Source organism: Aulonocara stuartgranti, assembly GCF_965226115.1.
Source record: "Aulonocara stuartgranti genome assembly, chromosome: 7".
Classification (NCBI taxonomy): Eukaryota; Metazoa; Chordata; class Actinopteri; order Cichliformes; family Cichlidae; genus Aulonocara; species Aulonocara stuartgranti.
This window is the reverse complement of record NC_138945.1, coordinates 8,508,600-8,532,182: the sequence shown is the minus strand read 5'-3', so window position 1 is coordinate 8,532,182 and position 23,583 is coordinate 8,508,600. Positions and strand designations below refer to the sequence as shown.

At 39.0% G+C, this 23,583-nt stretch overlaps 2 protein-coding genes and 1 long non-coding RNA gene across 4 annotated transcripts in view; 1 reads left to right on the top strand and 2 right to left on the bottom strand.

Annotated features, from left to right (window-relative positions):
* megf10 (multiple EGF-like-domains 10) overlaps nucleotides 1–7,805 on the top strand; it is a 62,267-nt gene extending 54,462 nt beyond the window's left edge. The window contains exon 25 of the mRNA XM_082542000.1: nucleotides 1,378–7,805. Within this exon, the coding sequence (XP_082398126.1) occupies nucleotides 1,378–1,544 (167 nt within the window). The 3' untranslated portion in view covers nucleotides 1,545–7,805. The remainder of the gene's footprint in view (nucleotides 1–1,377) is intronic.
* The window catches only part of LOC309711596, a 224,505-nt gene extending 205,515 nt beyond the window's left edge, over nucleotides 1–18,990 (bottom strand). For both annotated transcript variants that reach the window (XR_014278023.1, XR_014278024.1), the window contains exons 1-2: nucleotides 18,848–18,990; nucleotides 13,538–13,623 (exon numbers count right to left, since the gene is read on the bottom strand). This is a non-coding gene — a long non-coding RNA (uncharacterized lncRNA). The remainder of the gene's footprint in view (nucleotides 1–13,537; nucleotides 13,624–18,847) is intronic.
* Nucleotides 18,991–20,515: 1,525 nt separating this feature from the next.
* On the bottom strand, nucleotides 20,516–23,180 carry LOC309712045 (lamin-B1.S-like). The gene is made up of 4 exons (XM_082542630.1): nucleotides 22,959–23,180; nucleotides 21,881–22,101; nucleotides 21,559–21,791; nucleotides 20,516–21,334 (listed from the first exon to the last, which is right to left on the bottom strand). The coding sequence occupies exons 1-4, from the start codon at nucleotides 23,055–23,057 to the stop codon at nucleotides 21,297–21,299; spliced, it is 591 nt and encodes a 196-aa protein (XP_082398756.1). The 5' UTR covers nucleotides 23,058–23,180; the 3' UTR covers nucleotides 20,516–21,296.
* Between the last annotated feature and the right edge of the window lie 403 nt (nucleotides 23,181–23,583).

Genomic DNA, 23,583 nt, shown 5'->3' with positions numbered 1-23,583 from the left:
ACATTTTAACTCTTGAAGTGAATTGTAGATGTAGATTGCAGATTCATCAGCTATCAGTTCATACAATGTGCAATAAAAAAAACATGATAAATTGATTTATATCATGCTAATGAACATTTTAAAAACCCATTCAGAGTGAAAATAGCAGAACTATGCCCTTGCAGGTAGAACAAAATTGCTGGTTGTACAGTAATTGCACTGGATTGTTTCACATTTGGTGACTGACTGCAGCAACTGGTCACCTGTAGTTTGACAACACAATACCCTCAACCCTCGACTCCACAGTCTTGACATTACATTTTTCAGCAATGCAGTAATATAATGCATTACTATACTTAATTCAGTAATCACTTTACAGCATAATTGGAACTGTAAAGCTTCTTCAGTTATCTGTGCACCAGGCAGGTAAAATAAATAATAAATTTTCATTTATTTATTTTTTCTGTTTGTTTGTTTTGGGGGGGGGGGGGGGTTTGTTTTTTGCTACGATCGGCTTATTTTTGCTAATAACAATAAAGTAATACAAATTGCTAATACAAAGCTAGCCAAGAACCCAGAGTGATGATAAAGCCGGGGAAACCCAGCCCAGTTGCCAGACCCTAAATTTTGACAGGCAGTTATGAGCAGTCAGATTTGTAGCCTCCATTTCTAGCTGTTCATGTTTCTACAGTAGAATAAGCATAGCAAACCTGGCACATGGAAAACGTGGCAAACAGCAGAGTCACTTATATGATGGCAACCAGCTGTGAGTGGCCACAAACCTGGTCACACTCTTTGAAGCAAGTTGGTCACAGCACTGTCTTGTCCCAGTTTCCAACCACTATTTTACTTAGTGTAGCTGTGCCATTAAGCACATTCTAACTATCATGTATGAACTTATCAAGGGTAAGGAAACTTTAGCATGCAAACATAAAAAACATCTTTTATGTGCTGTGAGTGTCTCGTGGCGATTTTGACGTCACATCATGTGTTACATGGGCTGGTCATGAACCTCTTGATTTTTGTAGCATGGCTCTAGTCTCACCATACTACGCATACATACACTATAAAAACAAATGCTTTGATTTGTATTAAGTTTTTCAAAATACTTTCAAGGCTGACATTTTCATTTACACTGTGTCAAGAGCCTGTGGAGGTAAGAAATACGTGAATATTGTCCCAAAAAATAGAAGAACTGAATAGACAAATTGCCACAGTTCCTCTCTGATTTAGACTTTCTCACTGTTTCTGACATTTTATTTCTATTTGTATAAATGTTCAATCAAATAAAAATAGAGGTACATGATTAAAAGTAAGCATCTTAAAATAGTGTTCTGGTTCTTTATATCAACAGTTTTGTACCTTATACTATGCCAACTGATATCTCTTTGATTACAGATTCAACGGTAAGCACCATCCAGTCCACAAGAAATGGCAGTGGCCTTGTGAAGTTCGGGCAGGATCCATATGATTTACCAAGAAACAGCCACATCCCCTGCCACTACGATATCCTGCCATCCAGAGAGAGTCCTTCCTCAGAGCTCAAGAAGCTGGACAGTGAATAATCACACAGAAACTCTGAACCAAGATTAGGCCTTACAACAAGGCTGTAGCTTCAGCACTGTGTCTTCTACAAACTGGCACACTATGTACCCATAAAATGCTAGTCCTTATGTGTTATTTTACAATATTATTATAACTATGGATTATGACTACAAGTCGGATATATACAATTGTGGTCAAAAGTTTCACTCGTCATTGTAATTATGGTCTTTTTATTATTTCTTTGAGCTGTCCTCTTTCAAGGGTAAAATTATCATACAGCATAAATCTTTAATGACTTTAAAAACAAGACGTTGGTTCAAAAGTTTGTATTTATTTGGGTTTTTCTCAGATTCACACAAGGTCAAAATTATGCATACAGGATCAAATATATAAACCTCCTTACCAAGTAACACCGTGACCATTTAAATTGGTTGGTTTCCTGGTACAGAACTGACCTTTTATGTGTAGTCCACTGTTTGCAATAGGGTTGAGTTTTAGGCTTTGAAAAGATCATTCCAGAAGCTTTGATGGAGTTTTGAAGAGATTTTCTTTGGAATCATTGTCTTGCTGAAACAGGCTTTCCGTCTGCATTTTTGGGAAACCACCAGTTGGAGAAAGTGGTATAGTGTGGGTGGGTTGTTGTTGACTTCAACAGGTTACGTGACATAGTTGGGTGGTAAGATACCTTCCTTAGTGGCCAAACTGCCAGGAATCAATGAATCAGTGAGTTCCTAAAGGCCCTGGGTATCGTAGGGTTGTCCTGGTTGACTTGCCTCTTCAATGTTGCATCGAGATCTGGGGTGGACTGACAGACCCTGGTGGCAGCCCCCATGTTTAGAAGGGAGACCGGAGAGTGTGCTCAAACTACAGGGGTTCAGGCCCACTAGGAAGATCTATGCCAGGGTACTGGAGAGGAGTGTCTATTAACTAAATCTTGGATGCAGGAGGAAAAGTGAGGTTTTTGTCCTGGTCATGGAATGCTGAACCAGGAGTTTGCCTAACTATTTTACATGTGTTTTGGACTTGGAGAAAGCATTTCACAGTATCCCTCAGAATGTTCTGTGGCAGGTGCTTTGGGAGTATGGGGTATACAAGGGGAGGGGAGAAGCTGGTCTGGGAACGCCTCAGTGTTCTCCTGGGTTGGCTGAAGGAGTCGGCTGAGAAGACGGGGGCATCCTTGCTTGGGCTGCTACCTCCACAACCCTAGATAGCACTAGATAAGCGGTGATGAAAATACACTTCACTGTGGATAGTGACACTAATATTCCAGCTGTTTCCAGTTCATGGCAGGTTTGTGTTTGGTGGCTCTTGAGTTCTTCATGAACATTCTAACCAATTTCATTTCCTCTGAGGGTGACAGCTTGGGTCTTTGGTGGTTACACATCAAAATGATTTGAATTTACCTATTTTTGTTTGAAGCAATAATCTTGAAAGTTATTTAGAAATGACGCCAAAGATCTTTCCAACTTGTGTAAATCTACATTTCTCCTCCTTAGATTTTCACCACGTTTATTGGTTTTCCATTTGTCTCAGTATTTTATTGCCCAATGAGTACAAATCCTTTTTGTGCTATCAAAGAGAAACTATCTGTTGTAGGCAATTATGACGACCAACAAGAATTTAATTGGCCTTTGACTTGCCAATTAAAAAAAGCATTGTAGAACCTTCAGCACCACTTTTGTAGTTTGTATGGTACCAGCATGCGTGTATGCATGCCAGACAATGGGGAGGCATGCTCCTAATGAGACAGCAGATGGTGTCCTCCTCCTGCAACTTGGTAGCACTGAAAGGACTGACACATATTGTCCAAAAGGTTTTATAATGGACGTACGTCAAGCAAGCATGGGGGCTAGTCACTGGTATCAATTCCTCCATCCTCCACGCCTGCATACTCCACCAAAATGCAACAGTGCAGGGTTGGACAATTGATCCCATGATTTCACCTTAATACCCAATGGCAGTCATGGTACTGTTGCCTAGCCTGCAGAGGTCTGCGCATCCCTCCACGGAAATGACTCCTTAAGACAGTCAGTGACACCCCCCCCCCCAAATTGGTGATGTTAAACAGTGCTACAAGTTGCAGCATAATGTTCACATCTACTCAGGGTGAACCTGCTCTCATCTGTTGGAGTTGGTCTACCTGTACAAACTCTGTAGGGTTCAAATATCACCTCGTGCGACCAGTAATGACACTAACCCCAGCCAAATGCAAAACTAGTGAAAAAACAGTCAAAAGTTGAAAAGGGGAAAAAAGATCTGACCTCCACCTGTAAAACCATTCCTGTTTTGAGGTTTCAATGTTGTCTTTCTAGTGCACCTGAAACTGATTAACAACTCCCTCTGCTACTTGAGTAACTGGATCAATATGCCATAAGTGTAAATGATGTGATGCTATATTCTCAAGTGTTCCTTTATTTATTTTTTTAGCATTGCATTTCACCCTATATTGGAGGTTGGTTTTCAGGCTTTTTTGCAGCTGTCGCTGTAACATAGGCCTTCCCATAACTTTCAAAATCTGATGTTCACAATCCCAAACAATTCCAGGGTACGCTGCTGAAAAATGTGAGCACTTTGTTTCAAGCTTACTGAAGTAGCTGAGCTGTAGCTCAGGAGGTAGAGCAGGTCACCTGCTGATCGGACGGTTAGTGGTTCGATCCTGGCTCCTCCAGTCCGTCGGAGTATGAATGTGTCTGAATGTGGTTAGGAAGCAGTATAAGTATAGAAGAAGGTGATTGTAGCATGTTGTATAGAGTGCTTTGAGTTCTCTGGGAGAGTAGAAAAGCACTCTATAAGAATCAGTCCATTTACCATTGCATATGACATGGGATACCCATCAATTCTTTTGTTTTATTGCAATAGAATTGTATATGGGTTATTTGATTGAGTTTAAGCAACTTTCTGAAAGGTTACATGATTGTTTTTAGAAGATGAAATGTTGAAGATTATAGCAGCTGAAAATGTATTTGATGTTTTTATATAGAAAACTGGTTCTTGTAGAGAACCTGCTCCAGTAGTCCAATTCATTAGAATTGTTAGTCTGCCTGCCCATCGATCTCACTTACCGGTTCCAGTTGCACTTGCACTACACTCAGCTGATTTCAGTTTGTGTGTCAGACAAGGAAAATAGCAGCACAATCTACAGCATGGATGTGGACATTTATTTTTATTGCACAAAAGGACGAGAGTGTGATGGTAAACTTTAAACTATATCAAGACAAAAACAACCACAGTATGCTGCTAACACAACTTCAGCCTGCACAAAAAGACCTGCACGGACAGCATGCTAATGCTAAGCTAGCCAAGAACCAAGAGTAAAAACTGAGTGAATGCCGGCCCAGCACCAAGACCCTTAACATCAACAGTAACATACAAATGAGCAGTCAGGTTGCAGTCTCCATTTCTACCTGTTCATGTTTGAATCACTCTGGTCATTACTTTAAAGTCTCTTCCTGCCGGTTTTCATCTTTGCTTTGTATTCATACCTAAATACTAAGAGAAAGATCATATGTTTGTCCTCATTAGAACATGTATTTGTGTTGCTGTGTTGAGTTGTAGTAGCAGGTTTATCTTGTTAAATGGTAATTATGAGAGAGTGTGTTTCAGCTATTTTACAGAGAAAGTAATGTAATGAGTGGTACAATGAATTACTCTCTCCTGGGAGTAATTAAGTAACATACAGCATTTTTTTTTAAAGTGTGAAAAATGTTCTGTGTAATATGTGTAATAATTACTTTTTGTAAAACTGAGCTGGGAAAGGCTCCAGCGAGAATAAGCGGAAGAGAGTGGATGGATCCCAAAACTGATCACAAAAAGAGCAGAAATATCTCCAACATGCACAAACATTTGCAACATGCACACACTGTGTGGTCAATAGAGCACATGTAAGATGTGATATATTTTTATATGCTAGCGATGGTGGTGACTCTCAAAGCAGAGCCGATGAAAACATATTGATAAGTTTTGAACTTATTGAACTGATAAGGAATTGAATCGATAAGTGTTATCGATAATGAAACAGGGATCACTAAATTCTCAGCATTCCTATCCCTAGTAATCCTAGCAAATGCAGTCAGTGTTGTATCAGTACACAAGTAAACCAAAGTGCCATTTAAAAAACATTTTGTTTTTCTGTTTGCTTTTTTGTTTGTTATTTTTTGTACATAACACATGACGTTTTGAGATTCTCATTCTAACAGTGTTTTGAATACTATGATTTTCAGTAATTTACCACTAATTATAGGATATTTTCTTTATGGTGATTAAATACAGCATGTAGGAAAAGGTGATTGCATTGCATTTAATTTCAAATTGTAATGATTCATTTGTGATTATTCTACTTCATAAATACCATCAGTTATACATATGCATGCATAGCAGTCGCTTTCATTACTCTGTGGCCCCTGTTGTTATTTACAACTTTTCTGAGCTAGATACATGGCTATTCTAGCTGTTATACACAGTTTTATTTTAAAAAGTAACTTGTTACCCACCCTGCTGCTTCAGGGTCCATGTTCAATGGGATGTTTTCGCTTGCTTTTAGCATGTGATGTTTAGATATCTCAGCGATAAAATATGATTGATTTTGAATGTGTAACAGCTTTCTTAAACCCAACACTTTTTTGCATCACTTTATTGCATTTGTACAGATTATCATTGTAAGAAAATGTAAATAGAGGAAATTATTATTCCAACACTACAGGTTTGATTGAAAACCCTGACTTTGATTTGAAAGTCTGGGTCAGCTCAGCTGGTTCCTCAATAACCTTGATGGAAAAAGGATGTATATGCCAAAACAAGTGTGATTTCTTACTGGCCTCTCTGCTATTTCATGCTGTGGGGAAATAAATGGAACCCATTAAAGGGAGTCATACCATTGGCCCATCACATGACACATGACCAAAATTATTATCCTGTAAAATAAACCCATATAAGTACACTATTCAATTCAATTCATTCCTATAAAAACAGGTGTAATTTCCTGGGTAGTAATCAACATTTGGAGAGGTTTGTGGTTTTACAGGTGGGTAAAGATAGTGCAGCAGTTTGCAGGTTTCATTCGGGGGCAGCGAACAACTTGAACATCTTCGGCATGCGTGCCAGGATGGCTGAACTATTTTCTGATGCGAGTTGAAATTGTGATGTGGCTAGGGTTGGTCTAGCGGTTGTGCATGAGACATTTTCTTGGTAGGCGGTCCAAAATATCCAATCTAACCATTCATTTTTTTCAGTGTAGCCTGTTTCATTTCTAATACCTTTTCAGTATTTGTTATATTTAGGGTTGTTACTCCTGTGGTGTGTCTGTTAATTTTTTCAGTCATCCAGGTCATCATAGTCGATGGAGCTCAGAAAGAAAAAAGCATCTGGACTTCTTTAATTTTCTTGAAGATGTTTCACCTCTCATCTGAGAAGCTTTAGTTCTAAGAGCAATTGGTGGAGAGTCCCAGATTTTAAGCCCTATGGGAGTGTCCCCAAGAGGGTCATGGACCCTCTGTTGATCCTCTTCCTAATCACAAGAGCTAAAGTGTGAAAGCGGGTGTGGGTCACAATCAGCCAAGGTCTCAGATGAACCCATTGTGAGACCTAGCCCCACCCCTATCATGTGATTTACTGTGGTCAAATGGCCCAGGATGTGAGTGGCCGTTAAGGCGTCTGGGAAGGGATCTCAAAACTGGATTATAGATGGCAGACAGTTGGGGTCTTAGAGCTGAAGAAGCTTTTCCTGTTAGCTCATGGATTTGCTATCATATTAGCAAATATATTAGCTCTGCAATCAACTATGGGATTACCTATAGAGTTACCTATAGAGTATTACCTATAGAGTACCTAATCCTATACTATGGGACTACCCTAACCCTATACCTATAGCTATAGCTTTACCTATATAGCTAACCTGATAATTAACACATTAATTCATTACACCACTGGTTATTTTTGCTTGCGCTTTCTTCCCTTCACGTTACAGAAAGCCTTAAAGAATGACCAAAAAATACAAAACAGACAAAATTATTTGATTGTGCTTCATATTCGTTCATGTCTTTTTATTGTTGTAATTTCAGTTAAAAAGAAAAAACTTTCGGGAAACCAATATAGGGCCTGACACCAACAAACACAATCAAAAGCACACAACTCACACCGAGAGGATCCGTACTGAATTTTATACACTAAACGTAAACATATGCACATCAAAACAGCATAACAGGAAAAATGGGCCTTGTTGGGATTCCATTGCTTGGCATATTAATGAGAAATGTACGCAAGCATTAAATAACCATTTTTATTTATCTGTGCAGCTTTCCTTTTTCATGTCCTCAGTGTGTAAACTCCTCCACCTTTAATGATTGTCACTAAGTTAAAGCAGCTGTTTAAAGGTACATTGGTGCACTGGTATAGAAAAAATCAGAGTCATCACAACATGAAAGAAAGCTGCAAAAGTCCAGCTCCAACGTCTCGTGCGCAGATGTTCAGAGTGTCACAATTCAGTCTCCTCATTTGTCAGTTAGTTAATTACATGCAACATGACATGCGTGTACAAAATGCTTTCATCCAGTTGCAGTCAGTCAAATGAGGAGTTCAGAGCAGTTCTCTTAAACAGCATGACTATAGCACATAGAGTCTGCAGCATATTGGTTCAGTTTCAACATTAGTCCAGTCAAAGCAGATACAGTACATGTAAATGGAAGAATATGACATGAAAGCAAGAATAATGAGGAAAGTTAAACAAGCTGAAAAACACCCAAAAAGTGATGGGGATGGAGGAATTAAAGGGCAAAAAGACAAGTAGGTGGGGAGAGATTAATTGGAAAGCTTATCTGTATATAAAAATATGTGATTCATTAATATTGTGTCACTGGTATTTGCCAGTCCCTCTGTGTTTGTCCCACAGCTTCTAAACTTCATAAAAGGTTCACCACAGTGACGGGTTAGGATCTATGTGTGCATTTTACTAGAGTCATCTAAACACTTTTCTTGATAGACTTTTAAGGCAGGGATGTCAAACACATTTTACATCATGGGCCACATATAGCTCACTTTCATCTTAACTGAAACTCCCTTTTCTATCGGTTTAAAGAAGTTAACTGCACATTTATTCCCTCCTATATCTTAACAGATTACTAAGAAGTGCAATTTAAATTGTGCATCTCTTTCTACATGATAAAGAAATGCTGCTGTAAATAAATACAAGAAATCTGACAATGACTTTTGGGGCTTCGATAGTAAGAAATAAAAAATAAAATTACATAAAAAGCTTTGGTAGCTCATTGCCCAGACATTAAAAAAGATGTTTTTTGTTAATTTCCAGGAAAAGTTCTGTTTTCACTGGAAATCAGCCAGCCAGGTCTTTATCAGTAGAAAATAATCTGTAAAACCACTATTTGGGTCCAAATATATTCATTTTAGGATATTTGGTGATTTTACCCTGGATGTGAGTGTGAATGTGAACATTGGTGGATGTCTGCCTCTACATGACTCTCCAGGATGTACCTGTATCACCTTATGAAGGAGGAACGTAATCAGTGTTGGGAAGGTTACTTTTAAAATGTATTCCATTACAGAATACAGAATACATGCCCCAAAATGTATTCTGTAACGTGTTCCGTTACGTTACTCAATGACAGTAACGTATTCTGAATACTTTGGATTACTTATTAATATATTATCATGGTTTTTACAACAACGTGAATGTACTATTGCTGTGTGATTTATTACTATTACTGAAGGTCCGCGACTCCGAACTGTAGTAAAGGGACCTCTGACTAATACGGCGGGGTCCCTGTCGGCTCGTAGCCAAAAATAGCTTTACTTTGTTGTGTGGGTCAACTTTTCTTGCGAGAGACAGAGAGAGGCGTTGAAAGGCTGCTCCAATGGAACTTGTTGTTTTCGGAGGAAAACACGAACACAGTGTACAGTCGAGTCTTAATAGCTTACTTACAACTGGGCTCGTCAGGCTCTCTTCTTGGCTGAAGTGGTTATTATTATATTTACATGCTTCCAGCTCCCGTTTTTGCTCGATGACAACTCGTACCGTTCCACTCCCCTTTTTCTCCCTCCTCGCGCTCACAGACACATAACGTGTATGGCAGTGCATTCTCCCTGCAACACGGACTACACTGCCCATGATGCTACATTCTTTAGAGCTATGCTTGTAGCATTCTGCCTGTTAGCTTAGCACAACAACAACAACAACAAAAAGGTGCTCTCTCACCCAGGAAACACAGTCGCAAGAGAGAGAGAGAGAGAGCGTCGCCCTGTAACCATGGCAACCGTAACGCTGCCGCCTGGAACAACAGAACATAGCTGTCAAACAAAACCCAAACAGTCCTGACCCGCGACAATATGAAACAGGAAAGTACCGCAGTGTAATCCATTTATTTCAACAAAGTAACTGTATTCTGAATACCACCTTTTTAAACGGTAACTGTAATGGAATACAGTTACTCATATTTTGTATTTTAAATACGTAACGGCGGTACATGTATTCCGTTACTCCCCAACACTGAACGTAAGTGAATAAATGGAAATGGTTTCCTTTCAAATTTCATTGCAAATATAAAGTCAACATGTAGCTTGAACGGCATGATGAGACAGTCACATGCTGAGGGTGGTTGGTGTTTGTTTCTGGGGTTGTCATCACATTTTATAAATGTCAGAGCGCGATGAGACGGCACAGTGACTGCTGATTATTTCCAAGCAAAAGTCTGTTGAAGTCTTGTTGAAGCACACTTTGTTCTTAAAGATCAAGTAAAACAATAAAAATTAGCTTACAAAATGCTGTATCTCTACAAATACATCATCAGGCATAGCGAGGTTCTGTGCTTATAAGTGACACCTGCTGGAGGTAAACGGGTGGCTGGTAGCACAGACCTTGTGACGTCACCATAAAGATCTGGACGAGGTAAGGCTTTTGCCGTCTTTCTTTAATGTATGTCTCCTCTGCCAATGACAGAGTAAAACTTCCACCTGCTCTCTGGTGGTCAAGGTGTACAGGATGGGGTTGAAGGCACTGTTGATGGGGAGGATGAAGATGACAACCCAGCTGGAGATAGTATCCTGAGTAGGGATGGGTATCGAAAACCGGCTCTTGTTGCGAACTGTTTCAATTCCTTGGAATTGTTTGCCATTTTTGCAAACGATTCCCTTATCGATTCCAGTCGACCCGAATGACGTCACCACGTTGCGGAGCGTCATTTACCTGGCAGGAAACACGGCGCCTAAGCGGCTCAAACGCTCAAAAGTTTGATTATACTTTAAGAGAACGGATGACAAACAGGGCAACTTGCAATACTTGCAAAGTAGATATTTCATTTAAGAGAGGAAACACTACGAATATGCAAAAGCATTTGCTCACAAAACACGCGATGACCTTAAATGAATGTCGTGTTTTTAATTCCGCTCCGGACTCGTGAATCTCAACCCAGCAGCAGCGGTAACGTTTGCACGTCCTCTCCCGTTAATGCGGCAGGTAAATAATCAACTAACAGTGCATATTATGTTAGCGCGATCTGCCTTATTACAAAACCTTCCATTACTGTGCATTTAGGTGACCATGATGAGACAGACAGACAGAGTCTGGCTCAGATGTTGGCAGTTCTCGCTGCAGTCTACCGGTAGCGTCTCCTTTCAGGCCAGGATAGACGAATGTCACCGAGCAGTGTCTAAGTTTGTGGTAAAAGGCTTGCACCCATTTGCCGCAGCAGATGCCCCGATTTTCGGTAAGTGAATGTGTTTAATTGTAGGCAGGGACATTACTGGATATTCTTGTGTAATTGCCACAGAATAATTTATGTTATACTTTGTTATTGCTACAGAAGAATATTTATTTTATTATTTTACATTTACATTTTTTTTTTCCTGGGGACCCTGTGACACCCGATTGAAGAGCCATAGGCTGGATCTCTTAAGATCTCACTGTTGGGTTTGTAAGGCCATGTTACTCCTAAATTTCTACCTTGTTCAAAGAGAAGATATAAAAGAAAGTTCTAAGCTAATCGACCTCTGTGTTCTCCTTTTTTTTTAAAAAAAAGAATCGATAAGAGAATCAATAAAGAATCAAATCGTTAAACAGAATCGAAAATGGAATCGGAATCGTGAAAATCTTATCAATACTCATCCCTTATCCTGAGGAAAGAAACATTTCACAAGTGATTGACATTTAGAGAAATATAACTGCGTTGATGCTTTTCAGCAAACTATTCTATAAAGTAACACAGTGACCTATATTAAAAATCCATGTAAAACCTCTAAGATACTATAAGGCAGTTGTTTCACTTCTTCAGTGGCGTGTCTAGAAAATTTTTGTTGGCGGGGCCAGGTAGGGGCACAGATTTGGAGAAGGGTGGCAGATGTAATTGGCAGATAATGTTAAAAACAATTCTATTAACCATAATTCAATAACCCTGTAAACCTAATAACCGAATGCGCTTTTAACTCTTATTAGAATGAGATTTTAACCACTACTGTGCAAAGTTTTTAGATACTGCGTTGCTAAAGGACAAGAGATACAATCAGTGTTTTGTCAGTGTTTACTCAGCATTCAAGGACAGCAATATTTGCATAGTATTTTTACTGACATATAGTACACATATGTTTTGGGCAAAAACATTTTTTAATATTAAAATATGAACATTTGTAACAAACAATTGACAAATTAGCCAATGCAAAACTTTATCTGCCTGTTAAAAAAAGAAGATAATCTTCTCACAAACTGGTGTTTGATTGTGAAACAGGAAAAAAGTGGGGAAACAACTGAAAAGACTAACATTTGAATAAAACCTAAAGGCAAGTAAATACTTTCTATGCTGCCTTATGGTAAACTTTGGTAATATTGATAAAGAACAACACTGGCTGATGATGAAATCCAGTCAGCTGGCATGGTGACACTGCCAGTATTAACCTGCAGGGCTGGACTGGGACAGAAAATCGGGCATTTTGACTAGAGACGGGCCCCCCAGGTATTAAAGCCATAAAGCCTTTGACTGAAAACAAATGCTGTTGTGACAGTGATGTACAGTCTTGTTGGTATATGTATGATTTCTATACATTTTACGTCAGATAAAAACTTTGGTTGTAAGATTTAGATAATTATTTAATAAAAGCTAGATATTTTAAATGAGAATAAGAAAGAAAAGTATTTCTTTGTGCCCCACCTTTCCCTGTTAATGCCCTACCTGCCCCCTGGCAACACTTTGCTAGATCCGCCCCTGCACAGTTACCAGCTGTCAGCTGCTTAGAAAAGGATGCTGGTGTTATTTGTCTCTCAGAAACAGTTCATAACTTCCCTTCAACTCATTCATGTCACCTAAAAGGTAAACCTGTTTCTCCATCACAGCTCTGATGATCCAGTAAGGACATCTCCTGGTTTCATCTTCATGTTTCCCTCTCACCACATATCCAAACCGACATCATGACCAGCAGCTTTACAGCTGTGGCTCCAGCAAACATCAGCTGATACTAGAAATTAATATTAAATAAATTCTAACAACAGCTGATCAAGCTTAAACGTGCTGCTGTTGTTTAGCGCGACATCCGCTGGTTTCCTCTTTCTGGCACAAAGTGGGCGATAAATAAACAAGAGAGACGATCAGCTGATCATTGATCAGTTTCATGATTGAAGTAGCAACAGGAGAGGGAGGGGGAGAATGAGAGAAGAAGAGGCAGCTGTGCAGCGTAAACACAGAATAACTCCAGCTTTGTGCCTTTTCCATTGTAGCTGAAGTTCGGGACAAACTGCGTCTCTTCTCAGCTCAATACGAAACGTGTAATATTTTCTCTGATTGAGGGACCATTCCATTTTTTTAAGGAGCCGTTGGCAACTCTACTAACTAACCTTATGAATAAAATAAAGTTCACTATCAGTAACATCATAGCACCCACCCACCTAAAAACTCCATCAAGCTGGCTAGAACGCAGTACGAGTTATTGCAACTGAGGGTAAAAAGTCAGCACAACGAAAATAAACTCCACCTAAACTTGGTTCATATCTGACCCAGATAGACTGCAGCTCATAACTTCTTACCTGAAGTTCAGTTCACCTGACACTCGGACTGGCGGCTGCCTCGGGGCTCTCCTCCTGCCTCCCCTTCCCTCATCCACCTGTTGCCTCTGTGGAAGCCCCGCCATAGCCACCACCAAACAACTGAGTCATTTTTACACATCGACCTGCATCTGGCCAATCCACCACCTCTCATTGTTCATGCAGTTACAAAAAAAAATAAAAAATAAGTCACCGGGCACATGCCCGGTATGCCCGATGGCCAGTCCAGCTATGTTAACCTGCAACCAAATCTGCAGCTCCATACAGCAATGTTACGACTTAGATCAGGGGCGGAGCGTGGGGGTGGCTTACTGGGCTTAAGCCCGGGTTGTTTTGTCAGAAGCCCGGGGTCTTTTGGAGTGTAATTTTTTCATAGTTAGATGTCTGGCTGACAACTGTATAAAACAAAAAGTACACACAATATTCGAAGCACATAGTGCACACTGTGGGAATTTACGACTGTGCGTGAATCCCCCCTGATATTGGTATGATCCGAGCTCAGGCACTAAGCGACTGAGCGAGGGGGCGGGGCAGCTGCTGCCTGTGAGTGCGCTGTTGGAGAAACGCAGCCAGCCATACTAAGGAGCGCTTAAGTTTGAGCAGGTACCAAAGCAAATCATTCGTACCATACAAATAATGTAAATATGACGGTGAATCACGAAAGATTGATATCAAACTGATCACTTGACCAATATTACGTTACTCGCTCTTCAAGTGAATCAACAAATGGCGAAATGAAACCCGAACAAATGCTATTTTTTTTAGAGAGTCTTAGCTTACGTGTGTTTATTTCATATTCTCAGTTCTTACCCTCCCGACTAAATCGGTTTCAGTTATGTACTGAAATATAAGAATGGACATTAGAGGCTTCTTTCAAAGAAAAACTCAGGTAAATGTTATTTTATATATTATGCTTTGTATTAGAGATGGACCGATCCGATATTACGTATCGGTATCGGTCCGATACTGACCTAAATTACTGGATCGGATATCGGAGAAAAATAAAAAATGTAATCCGATCCATTAAATATCACGAAAGCACCTCACAAAACTTGCAACACGCTGTAACTCACCTCAGAACGTTAGCACGTCGGAGCAGTGGCTGTGGCATGCGGGACCTGTCGTGGTCTGGATAGCATGTGGAACTTCGCTAGCAACCTGGCATTTCATCTCTGACAAAGTTATCCCCGAGAGAAGTAAAGCAAGTGTGTAAGTCCATCTCTGAATGTTTGTAAAGCATTCCTGCGTTAAGCTTAACAAGCGATTGCCTCTCGCTCTCCTGCTGCTACTTCAATCGTGAAACTGATCAGCTGATCGGCTTTTCTGTCGCGAGTCCGTGTCTCTTGTTTGTTTTTGGTCCACTTTGCACCAGAAAGAGCAAACCAGCGGCTGAACAACAGCAGAACGTTTAAGCTTGATAAGCTGTTGTTAGAATTTATTTAATATTTCTTTCTACACCAGGATCTTTTTCTACGTAGCTGACGGCTGTAACTGTGCAGGGGCGGATCTAGCAAAGTTTAGCCAGGGGGGCCGATAGGGCATTAACTGGGAAAAGGGGGCACAAAGACATACTTTTCTTTCTTATTCTCATTTAAAATGTCGAGCTTTTAATAAATAATTATCTGACACCCAAAGTTTTAATTTGATGTAAAATGAATAGAAGTCAATTACTGTATATAGTGACTATTAAGTCTAATATATATACCCTAGTAAGCTATAGTACTTTTTACTTTGGGAAGGTACCATCTGTGCAGTCTGCAATTTTGTTGAAGAAAGATGTTGAATCTATTTAATATTTCTTGAAAAATAATTGATTTCTGTGCATTTTTTTTTCACACTGCATCAAATTAAGGTTGATTACGTCGATTAAGCATCATGAGGTGGCGCGTGAGGGGTGGTTCCCTATTTTTTATTTATTTATTTTTGTTGTTGCTGGGAGTTGGAACCCTATTAGTTAGGTTGCTTAATATTTACGCTAAGTACTCTTTAAAATACCAGAATAGGGAGGATGGTGTAGGTCTAAGTTTATTAGATTGATCAGTATTGCTGAACTATGAAATATTTTTTTTGTATACAGGTATAACAGAATAGCTTTAGTGTAGTTGTTGTTTTAAACTTGAGTATGAACTTGCAGACTTGCAAAATGCAGCAAGATATTTTAAAAAACAGTTTTGTTGATTAAAAAACACTATATCGGATTCATATCGGTATCGGCAGATATCCAAATTTATGATATCGGTATCGGTATCGGACATAAAAAAGTGGTATCGTGCCATCTCTACTTTGTATGTTGTTCAGTATATTTCTATGCAAAACAAGAGGGATTTCAGTACACAGCAGGATATTCACATTTATAACCAGATATTTACACTTTAGGGAGAAAACATAAAACATTTTTACTGCACAACATCAATTTAGATAAACTTTTGTTTTAGATAAATATTGAAACATCTTTTGAATGAGTTAAATGTCAGAATAAAGAGAGACAGAGCTTCTATTTATCATCACTTTGATCAAATGTAGGAGTACATTGATGATGTGCAGAATTATTAGGCAAGTTGTATTTTTGAGGAATAATTTTATTATTGAACAACAACCATGTTCTCAATGAATCCAAAAAACTCATTAATATCAAAGCTGAATGTTTGTGGAAGTAGTTTTTAGTTTGTTTTTAGTTTGAGCTATTTTAGGGGGATATCTGTGTGTGCAGGTGACTATTACTGTGCATAATTATTAGGCAACTTAACAAAAAACAAATATATACCCATTTCAATTATTTATTTTTACCAGTGAAACCAATACAACATCTCCACATTCACAAATATACATTTCTGACATTCAAAAACAAAAACAAATCAGCGACCAATATAGCCACCTTTCTTTGCAAGGACACTCAAAAGCCTGCCATCCATGGATTCTGTCAGTGTTTTGATCTGTTCACCATCAACATTGCGTGCAGCAGCAACCACAGCCTCCCAGACACTGTTCAGAGAGGTGTACTGTTTTCCCTCCTTGTAAATCTCACATTTGATGATGGACCACAGGTTCTCAATGGGGTTCAGATCAGGTGAACAAGGTGGCCATGTCATTAGTTTTTCTTCTTTTATACCCTTTCTTGCCAGCCATGCTGTGGAGTACTTGGACGCGTGTGATGGAGCATTGTCCTGCATGAAAATCATGTTTTTCTTGAAGGATGCAGACTTCTTCCTGTACCACTGCTTGAAGAAGGTGTCTTCCAGAAACTGGCAGTAGGACTGGGAGTTGAGCTTGACTCCATCCTCAACCCGAAAAGGCCCCACAAGCTCATCTTTGATGACACCAGCCCAAACCAGTACTCCACCTCCACCTTGCTGGCGTCTGAGTGGGACTGGAGCTCTCTGCCCTTTACCAATCCAGCCACGGGCCCATCCATCTGGCCCATCAAGACTCACTCTCATTTCATCAGTCCATAAAACCTTAGAAAAACCAGTCTTGAGATGTTTCTTGGCCCAGTCTTGACGTTTCAGCTTGTGTGTCTTGTTCAGTGGTGGTCGTCTTTCAGCCTTTCTTACCTTGGCCATGTCTCTGAGTATTGCACACCTTGTGCTTTTGGGCACTCCAGTGATGTTGCAGCTCTGAAATATGTGAAATATGGCCAAACTGGTGGCAAGTGGCATCTTGGCAGCTGTACGCTTGACTTTTCTCAGTTCATGGGCAGTTATTTTGCGCCTTGGTTTTTCCACACGCTTCTTGCGACCCTGTTGACTATTTTGAATGAAACACTTGATTGTTCGATGATCACGCTTCAGAAGCTTTGCAATTTTGAGACTGCTGCATCCCTCTGCAAGATATCTCACTATTTTTGACTTTTCTGAGCCTGTCAAGTCCTTCTTTTGACCCATTTTGCCAAAGGAAAGGACGTTGCCTAATAATTATGCACACCTGATATAGGGTGTTGATGTCATTAGACCACACCCCTTCTCATTACAGAGATGCACATCACCTAATATGCTTAATTGGTAGTAGGCTTTCGAGCCTATACAGCTTGGAGTAAGACAACATGCATGAAGAGGACGATGTGGACAAAATACTCATTTGCCTAATAATTCTGCACTCCCTGTACACTAAGTTTATTGTTAATTAATAAGAAAACTGCAGACGATTCCATTCTGAGCTGAAGAAGCTTCTGATTGGTTCGTAGAGTCCATGTGAGTAAACTGGTGGCACAGCTGTGGATGCATATAAGGCAAAACACAGAGGCTGTTTCTGTGACATGGGAACATCAAGAGATGTCAACCAAAACAGCAGGAACAGAACTGTGGAGCTCCATAAGTGTGGCTCAGTTTGAATACAATTTGGTGCCATTTACAAGAAATACAGACAGTTTCTCTCTTAAAGTTAACAAATATGTTTATATTTATCTAAAAAAATAAACATTTAGTCTGATTTGATGTTACAATTAAAAAAGTGTTTTGATCTGAAGAGTAAATATCTGGTTTCAACTGTAGATTTGATGATTGTCAGCACAAAGAGGGAACAAGAGCAGGTGAGACACACCTGTTAGTCACATGGTTGTTTGCCAAAAGTATCAGCGTATCACAGGTCCTCATGTATCTCGTACCTCGTGTTTCTTTTTAGGTTTGTTATTTTTCAAATTCTATATTTATTAAGTTCTGCAGCTTGTTTGCACAACAAGGCTGAATAATTATATAAACTTTTCTGAATCTAAACAGTGGACTTTGGTAGAATTAAAAAACAAGTGTAGTGCAGGTCTGATGATTTTTAGTGCTGCTATCATCTAGTTCAGATTCTGGTTCTGTCTTGGTTAAGTCCTCAGTAGTCCTGATTTTGAACTGTTGTAGTCCTGTTTTAATTCTGGATCAGTTCTGGGTCTGGTTGAATCGGGGTTTAGTCCTCGTGTCTTGATACAGCCAGACTTTGTTCTGCCTCGCTGCTTAATTAAACTAGTTTAAGGTGTCCTGCACATGTGATATATATTTTTCCCTCTATGAAGTCATTCTTTTTTGAACAAAACTCAAAACAGAGCCAATTAATCTTTCAGTCATTTCTAACCCCCCCCCCGGAAAAAAAAATCCCACCACCCTTTTGGGCTAAGCCCCGGGTGTTTCAAATGTCTGGCTCCCCCTCTGACTTAGATTATATCTTATAACTCATAACTCTTATGTTAGCTGCCCTCAGTAGCATACTGTCAGAAATATTCGAGGGCTGCAATAATTCTTTAAGTGTTATTTTTTCCTTGGGATTCTAATTTCACCGAAGTTTACTAAACTCAACAAACTTAATATTACTTACCGGGACATTTATTCTGGCCTCATTTTCTTTCACCGAAAAATTGTTTCCTGCGGTGCCATCTTTCGTGCTTGGCTCTCCTACCTTTGCTAACGTGATGCACATAGCGCAAAAGCCGATGCTGCATTCACTTACACTCGGATATCTGAGCTTCACCGTGAAAACATAATCGTACATTTGATATTTGATTGAATTTTATTGTTTTGCCTTTGGGGTGGCACCTGGGGTGACCAGTCTGGTTGGGGGGGTGGCCTGTGCCCCCCCAGGCCACCCCGCTGGACACGCCATTGCAAATCAAATCACTTTTATTGTCACATCACATGTGCAGGTACATTGGTACAGCACATGTGAGTGAAATTCTTGTGTGCGAGCTTCACAAGCAACAGAGTTGTGCAAAATACAATAATGTAAACAAGCAAAATACAAGAATGGCTACATCTGAAACTAATAAATATATGTACAATATATAATAGTATATGCATTTCTGGATGTGTATACTAAATATTTTTCTACGTGTGTGTGTGTGTGTGTGTGTGTGTGTGTGTGTGTGTGTGTGTGTGTGTGTGTACACATATTTTACAAATTAAATAGAGTAAACAATAAATAAAATATATAAAAATATACAGAGTTGAGACATGTTGAGACACTCTCGATTTTTGAGAAAATTAAAGGATTTTAAGTGTGCCTTATAGTGTGGAAAATACATTATACAGAAGAAAAGAATATATCGTGATATATATCGTTACCGCACATGCTTCAAATTATATGCAATATGAATTTTAGGCCATATCGCCCAGCCCTAATTTCAAGCATCCGTACGAACCCTGTATACGCTATTGTTTGTTTTGTGGTGTTGCAAAATAAACTGTTTATGGCAATATTTTTTTCATGGTTTTGATGGTCACTGTAGTTGCTATTTTATTTCTTAAAGTTCTCTCCTTCTCTTATACTTACAATAACCATACTATGGACGGACAAGCGACTGTTTTTACGCGTACTTTCGTTACCAACAATGACGGTAAAACCATTGTATGGCTCCACCATCCGCTTGTTTATTTTCCACATAAACCTTTCACAATAAAGCTCAAGTTTCTGTTGAGACTTTTCAAAATAAACTGAAATGATATATATTATTCTCAAACATAAAATTTCAGAATATGCAGCAAACAAATGACCTCAAATAAAAACATCAAGTAACTATAAAATGGCGCTTACAGTCACCATGCAGATGAAGGCACAGAGAATACCAGCATGGCCAGCAAGGATGAGGCAGAACCAGCTAGCTCCAAGCAGAAGGACCAGTCAAAACAAGTCGAGGACCTTGTTGTTAAACCAGGCGCTACCTCTGTAGCATGGACATGGTTTGGTCATGAAAAGTCTGACACGGCCCAGAAAACTGTACTATGCAAATTATGCCACAAACTGGTCCCCACCACCACTCAAACACGACAAACTTCTTTAACCACCATTTTAACCACCACTTCTTTAACATGTAATGTATTTACATTACATTAATGTATTTAAAAAACATCGCATGAGAAAGTGTGTCCACCTTCTCATTAATGTTTTTTAATTATTTTTGCTACTTTTTACATTGTATATACATACTGAAGACATCAAATATTGAATTGAATAAAAATAAAATTGAATTGAAATATATACAGACAAATGTAAGTTCGGGAATAAATTTATTGAGATATATACCCATAGCATGCAAAATATCACACAGAAAGTACTTTAAATATTTTTAAAAAACAGTTAAAGTGATGCTTTTTCATAATCAAAAACTTACATACAATCACAATTAAGTCATCTGTGTATACAGTGGCATTTGTATACACAACACACTAATTCACAGAAATGAGTCATACTGTTTAAAAATGCAAGCTTTTGCTTTCAGTGAATGTTCATAGTGTCTTAGATCCAATCATTTACCACCCAGTACTAACACAGGAGTGACTAAAGTCAGTTTTCATTCTATACGAAAAGAGTTGTAACAGTTGCAACACACTGCCCTTACTTCCTTATTAACAATCAATATATATTCATCAACAATCATGTAGTTCGGGGCAACTAAGATCCTTTGATTCCCTGTTTTAGTTTAACAGGATGATATAGAACCTTTACAGCTTACCAGACCAGAAAAAAATGAACCACTTGTGGCTTTTCTGTAACTGTAAAAAAGTCAACAAAAATAAAATGACACGAAAAGAGAAAATGTTAAGATTTAAATACAGATTCAAGAAAGAAAGTTCAGAAATACAGTTCTGTTTGATTTTTGGTTGTTCACATGAATACATACAGAAAAACATTAATGCAGTTTTAACACACAGTTATGCATTTTTGCTGAAATTTACTACAAAAGATAGAAAAATAGTTTTTGTGTTACAGTTGGCAGCAGAGTGGATGGGCTCAGAGATGATAGTAATGAGGAGTGGTTGGTGCAGCCAAGTCACATGATTAAGCAGGCTGTCTTGGCGGTGTGAGGCGCTCTCTGCGAAATCAACCAAATCTATAATCAAACTGTTTTATAGCACACATCGGAAACATTCATTTTTTCAAAAACTTGTATTTTGTTAAACTGTACCAAATCCCAACAAGTGTGACCCAGAATACTAGACTTGTCACATACATAGTTTTAGTTTGAAAGTCTGATACACAAAAATTATTCTAGAAATCCACATACATTTGAAGTGACATGAATCATGTCAAACTTGCCTCAGTTCCACTGTTTTGAAGGCAGATGAATTTGCCACCTCTGTCAATCTCGTCAGTATAGATGGGTCCTGTGGCTGAGGCAGTGTGCACTTTTGACATTGAGCTGCTGGCGTTTTGTTCCCCTATGTCAACACGCTTCCGCTTTCCCTGAGTGGTGCACACACTTCCACTGCTGGATGAGCCTCGAGACATGGTTTCATGAGATGAAGGACTTTGAGACAGCTTTAGCCTAAAGAAAAGCAAAGTTAAAGAGTTCTGCGTTATCAAAGCTTTTCAGAAGGGATGTCAAAAGATGAGCCAAAATTTTTGTTTCCTCACCTTTCTTCTTCTCCTTCCAGAAGCTTACGATAGATGTTTATCTCCATGTCCAGGGCAAGTTTAACATCAAACAACTCCTCATGCTCATGAAGTTGCTGCTGCATCTTTGCTTGGATCTCAGCCACCTCACGTTCTTTGTCTGCTAGCATTTTGCGGCTCGTATTTTTTTCCTTTACCAATGCTGCCTCCAGCTCTGCTATACGTTCACGCCAACCATGAGTCTCAATATTTGCAAAGAAGACAGAGGTGAACAAGCAAGTCCACAGTGTCATTCAGCAGTGCTTTAATTTTGTTAGCTTTGTGATCTGCGTGACAGCATTGTTCAAATGTATTTGGTAAATTTTTCTTTAGGATTTAGGTTAATACTAATCAGTATTGAAATGTAAGTAAGTTAGGATGTTGGGGTTTTTTGTTTTTTTTTACTTTAACTTTAAACACAGGTAGTTTTGTAGAGCCAGATTCTTTGGCATGTAAGTTATATTTTGGCATCATTTTTTTCATGACATCTTAAAAATGTCATAGGATTGGATGGGCTACAGTAAAAAATAGAGTTCTGACATGATCAGTATTTATGTCTCTAAACTTCTGCAGCTATTATGTCAATGTATAGAAGACAGTTGTAAAAACTCATACTGATAGCTATCGAGACAGTCATTATATGACATCAATCTTCTAAATTAAGAAACATTGAGGCAAACACCTATTGCTCTACAAGTCTATACATTCTTGCGACATTGGAATATGTATTATTGTATTGAAATTGTAAATGAAGAGCATTAAAAAAATCTCTCTGAATATCATATCAAAGTTTCATCTATTAATAGCTTCCTGAATTCTCTTTCCCTACTCATGCATGCACTTAACTCAGGGTGAACATATGTAGAACACTACTCTGATCATCCCTTATGGAACTGCAAACTCACCATCAATGTTAATCAGCTCAGTTTATTTCTAAACTCAGATCATTTAACATCCTTCCTGTAATGGAACCATGGTCTATACTCACACTTAGAACTAAGAAACACAGGCATTTTGGCTGACAGAAATTAAAGCCTTATACGTAAGATAAAAAGCCAACCTCCTTCTGCAGATCAACTAGCTGCGCAGTGAGGCTCTCGATCGTAAGGGCAGACTCTCTGAGCTCCCCCTGAGCCATGTTGGCTGATGCGTCTTTCATCTATGATAAGCGATGCAGATCTTCTGGCTGGAGACAAATATACAAATGTTTCCAGATTCAACAACAGCAACAGTTTCACACCCTGAAAGAGGAACTAAGTGCCGTCAGTGACTTCCTGACATACAGGAAGTTATGTTTACAGTTCTCTTCGCTTTCGTATGGGTGCTACTTTAACATGTTACTTTCTCTGCATGAGCAGACTTCAGCTGGTATCAACATACCGCATTCTGCAGTATATTGTCAATAACTGTTTAACATTCTGGTGTCTACAGCAGATTGCATTCAGTTGATTTCATCTTCAGATCTTAAGATTTTAATTAATCAGACACAAATTTTCTACTAAAGTAAAATACTACATTTAAAAAGCCCTTAGAAAAGACACCAAATAAGAACAAACATTGTTGTAACTGTACATAAAGAGCCTGATGTAACCGGATAGTCCAGTAGATTCCTTCACGCAACAGCTTGCATGATAGCTAATATACAGGACAACAGCTTCAAGCACAGCTTAATAGTGATTGTAGTA

What these genes read in the sequence shown, in the direction of transcription:
- LOC309712045 (XM_082542630.1), bottom strand. Translation starts at nt 23,057, where the DNA reads ATGAAAGACGCATCAGCCAACATGGCTCAGGGGGAGCTCAGAGAGTCT. An exon ending in CTGGAAGGAGAAGAAGAAAG is followed by an intron (nt 21,792 to 21,880) that starts GTGAGGAAACAA and finishes GCTTTTCTTTAG; the next exon opens with GCTAAAGCTGTCTCAAAGTC. An exon ending in AAACAGTGGAACTGAGGCAA is followed by an intron (nt 21,335 to 21,558) that starts GTTTGACATGAT and finishes TTTCGCAGAGAG; the next exon opens with CGCCTCACACCGCCAAGACA.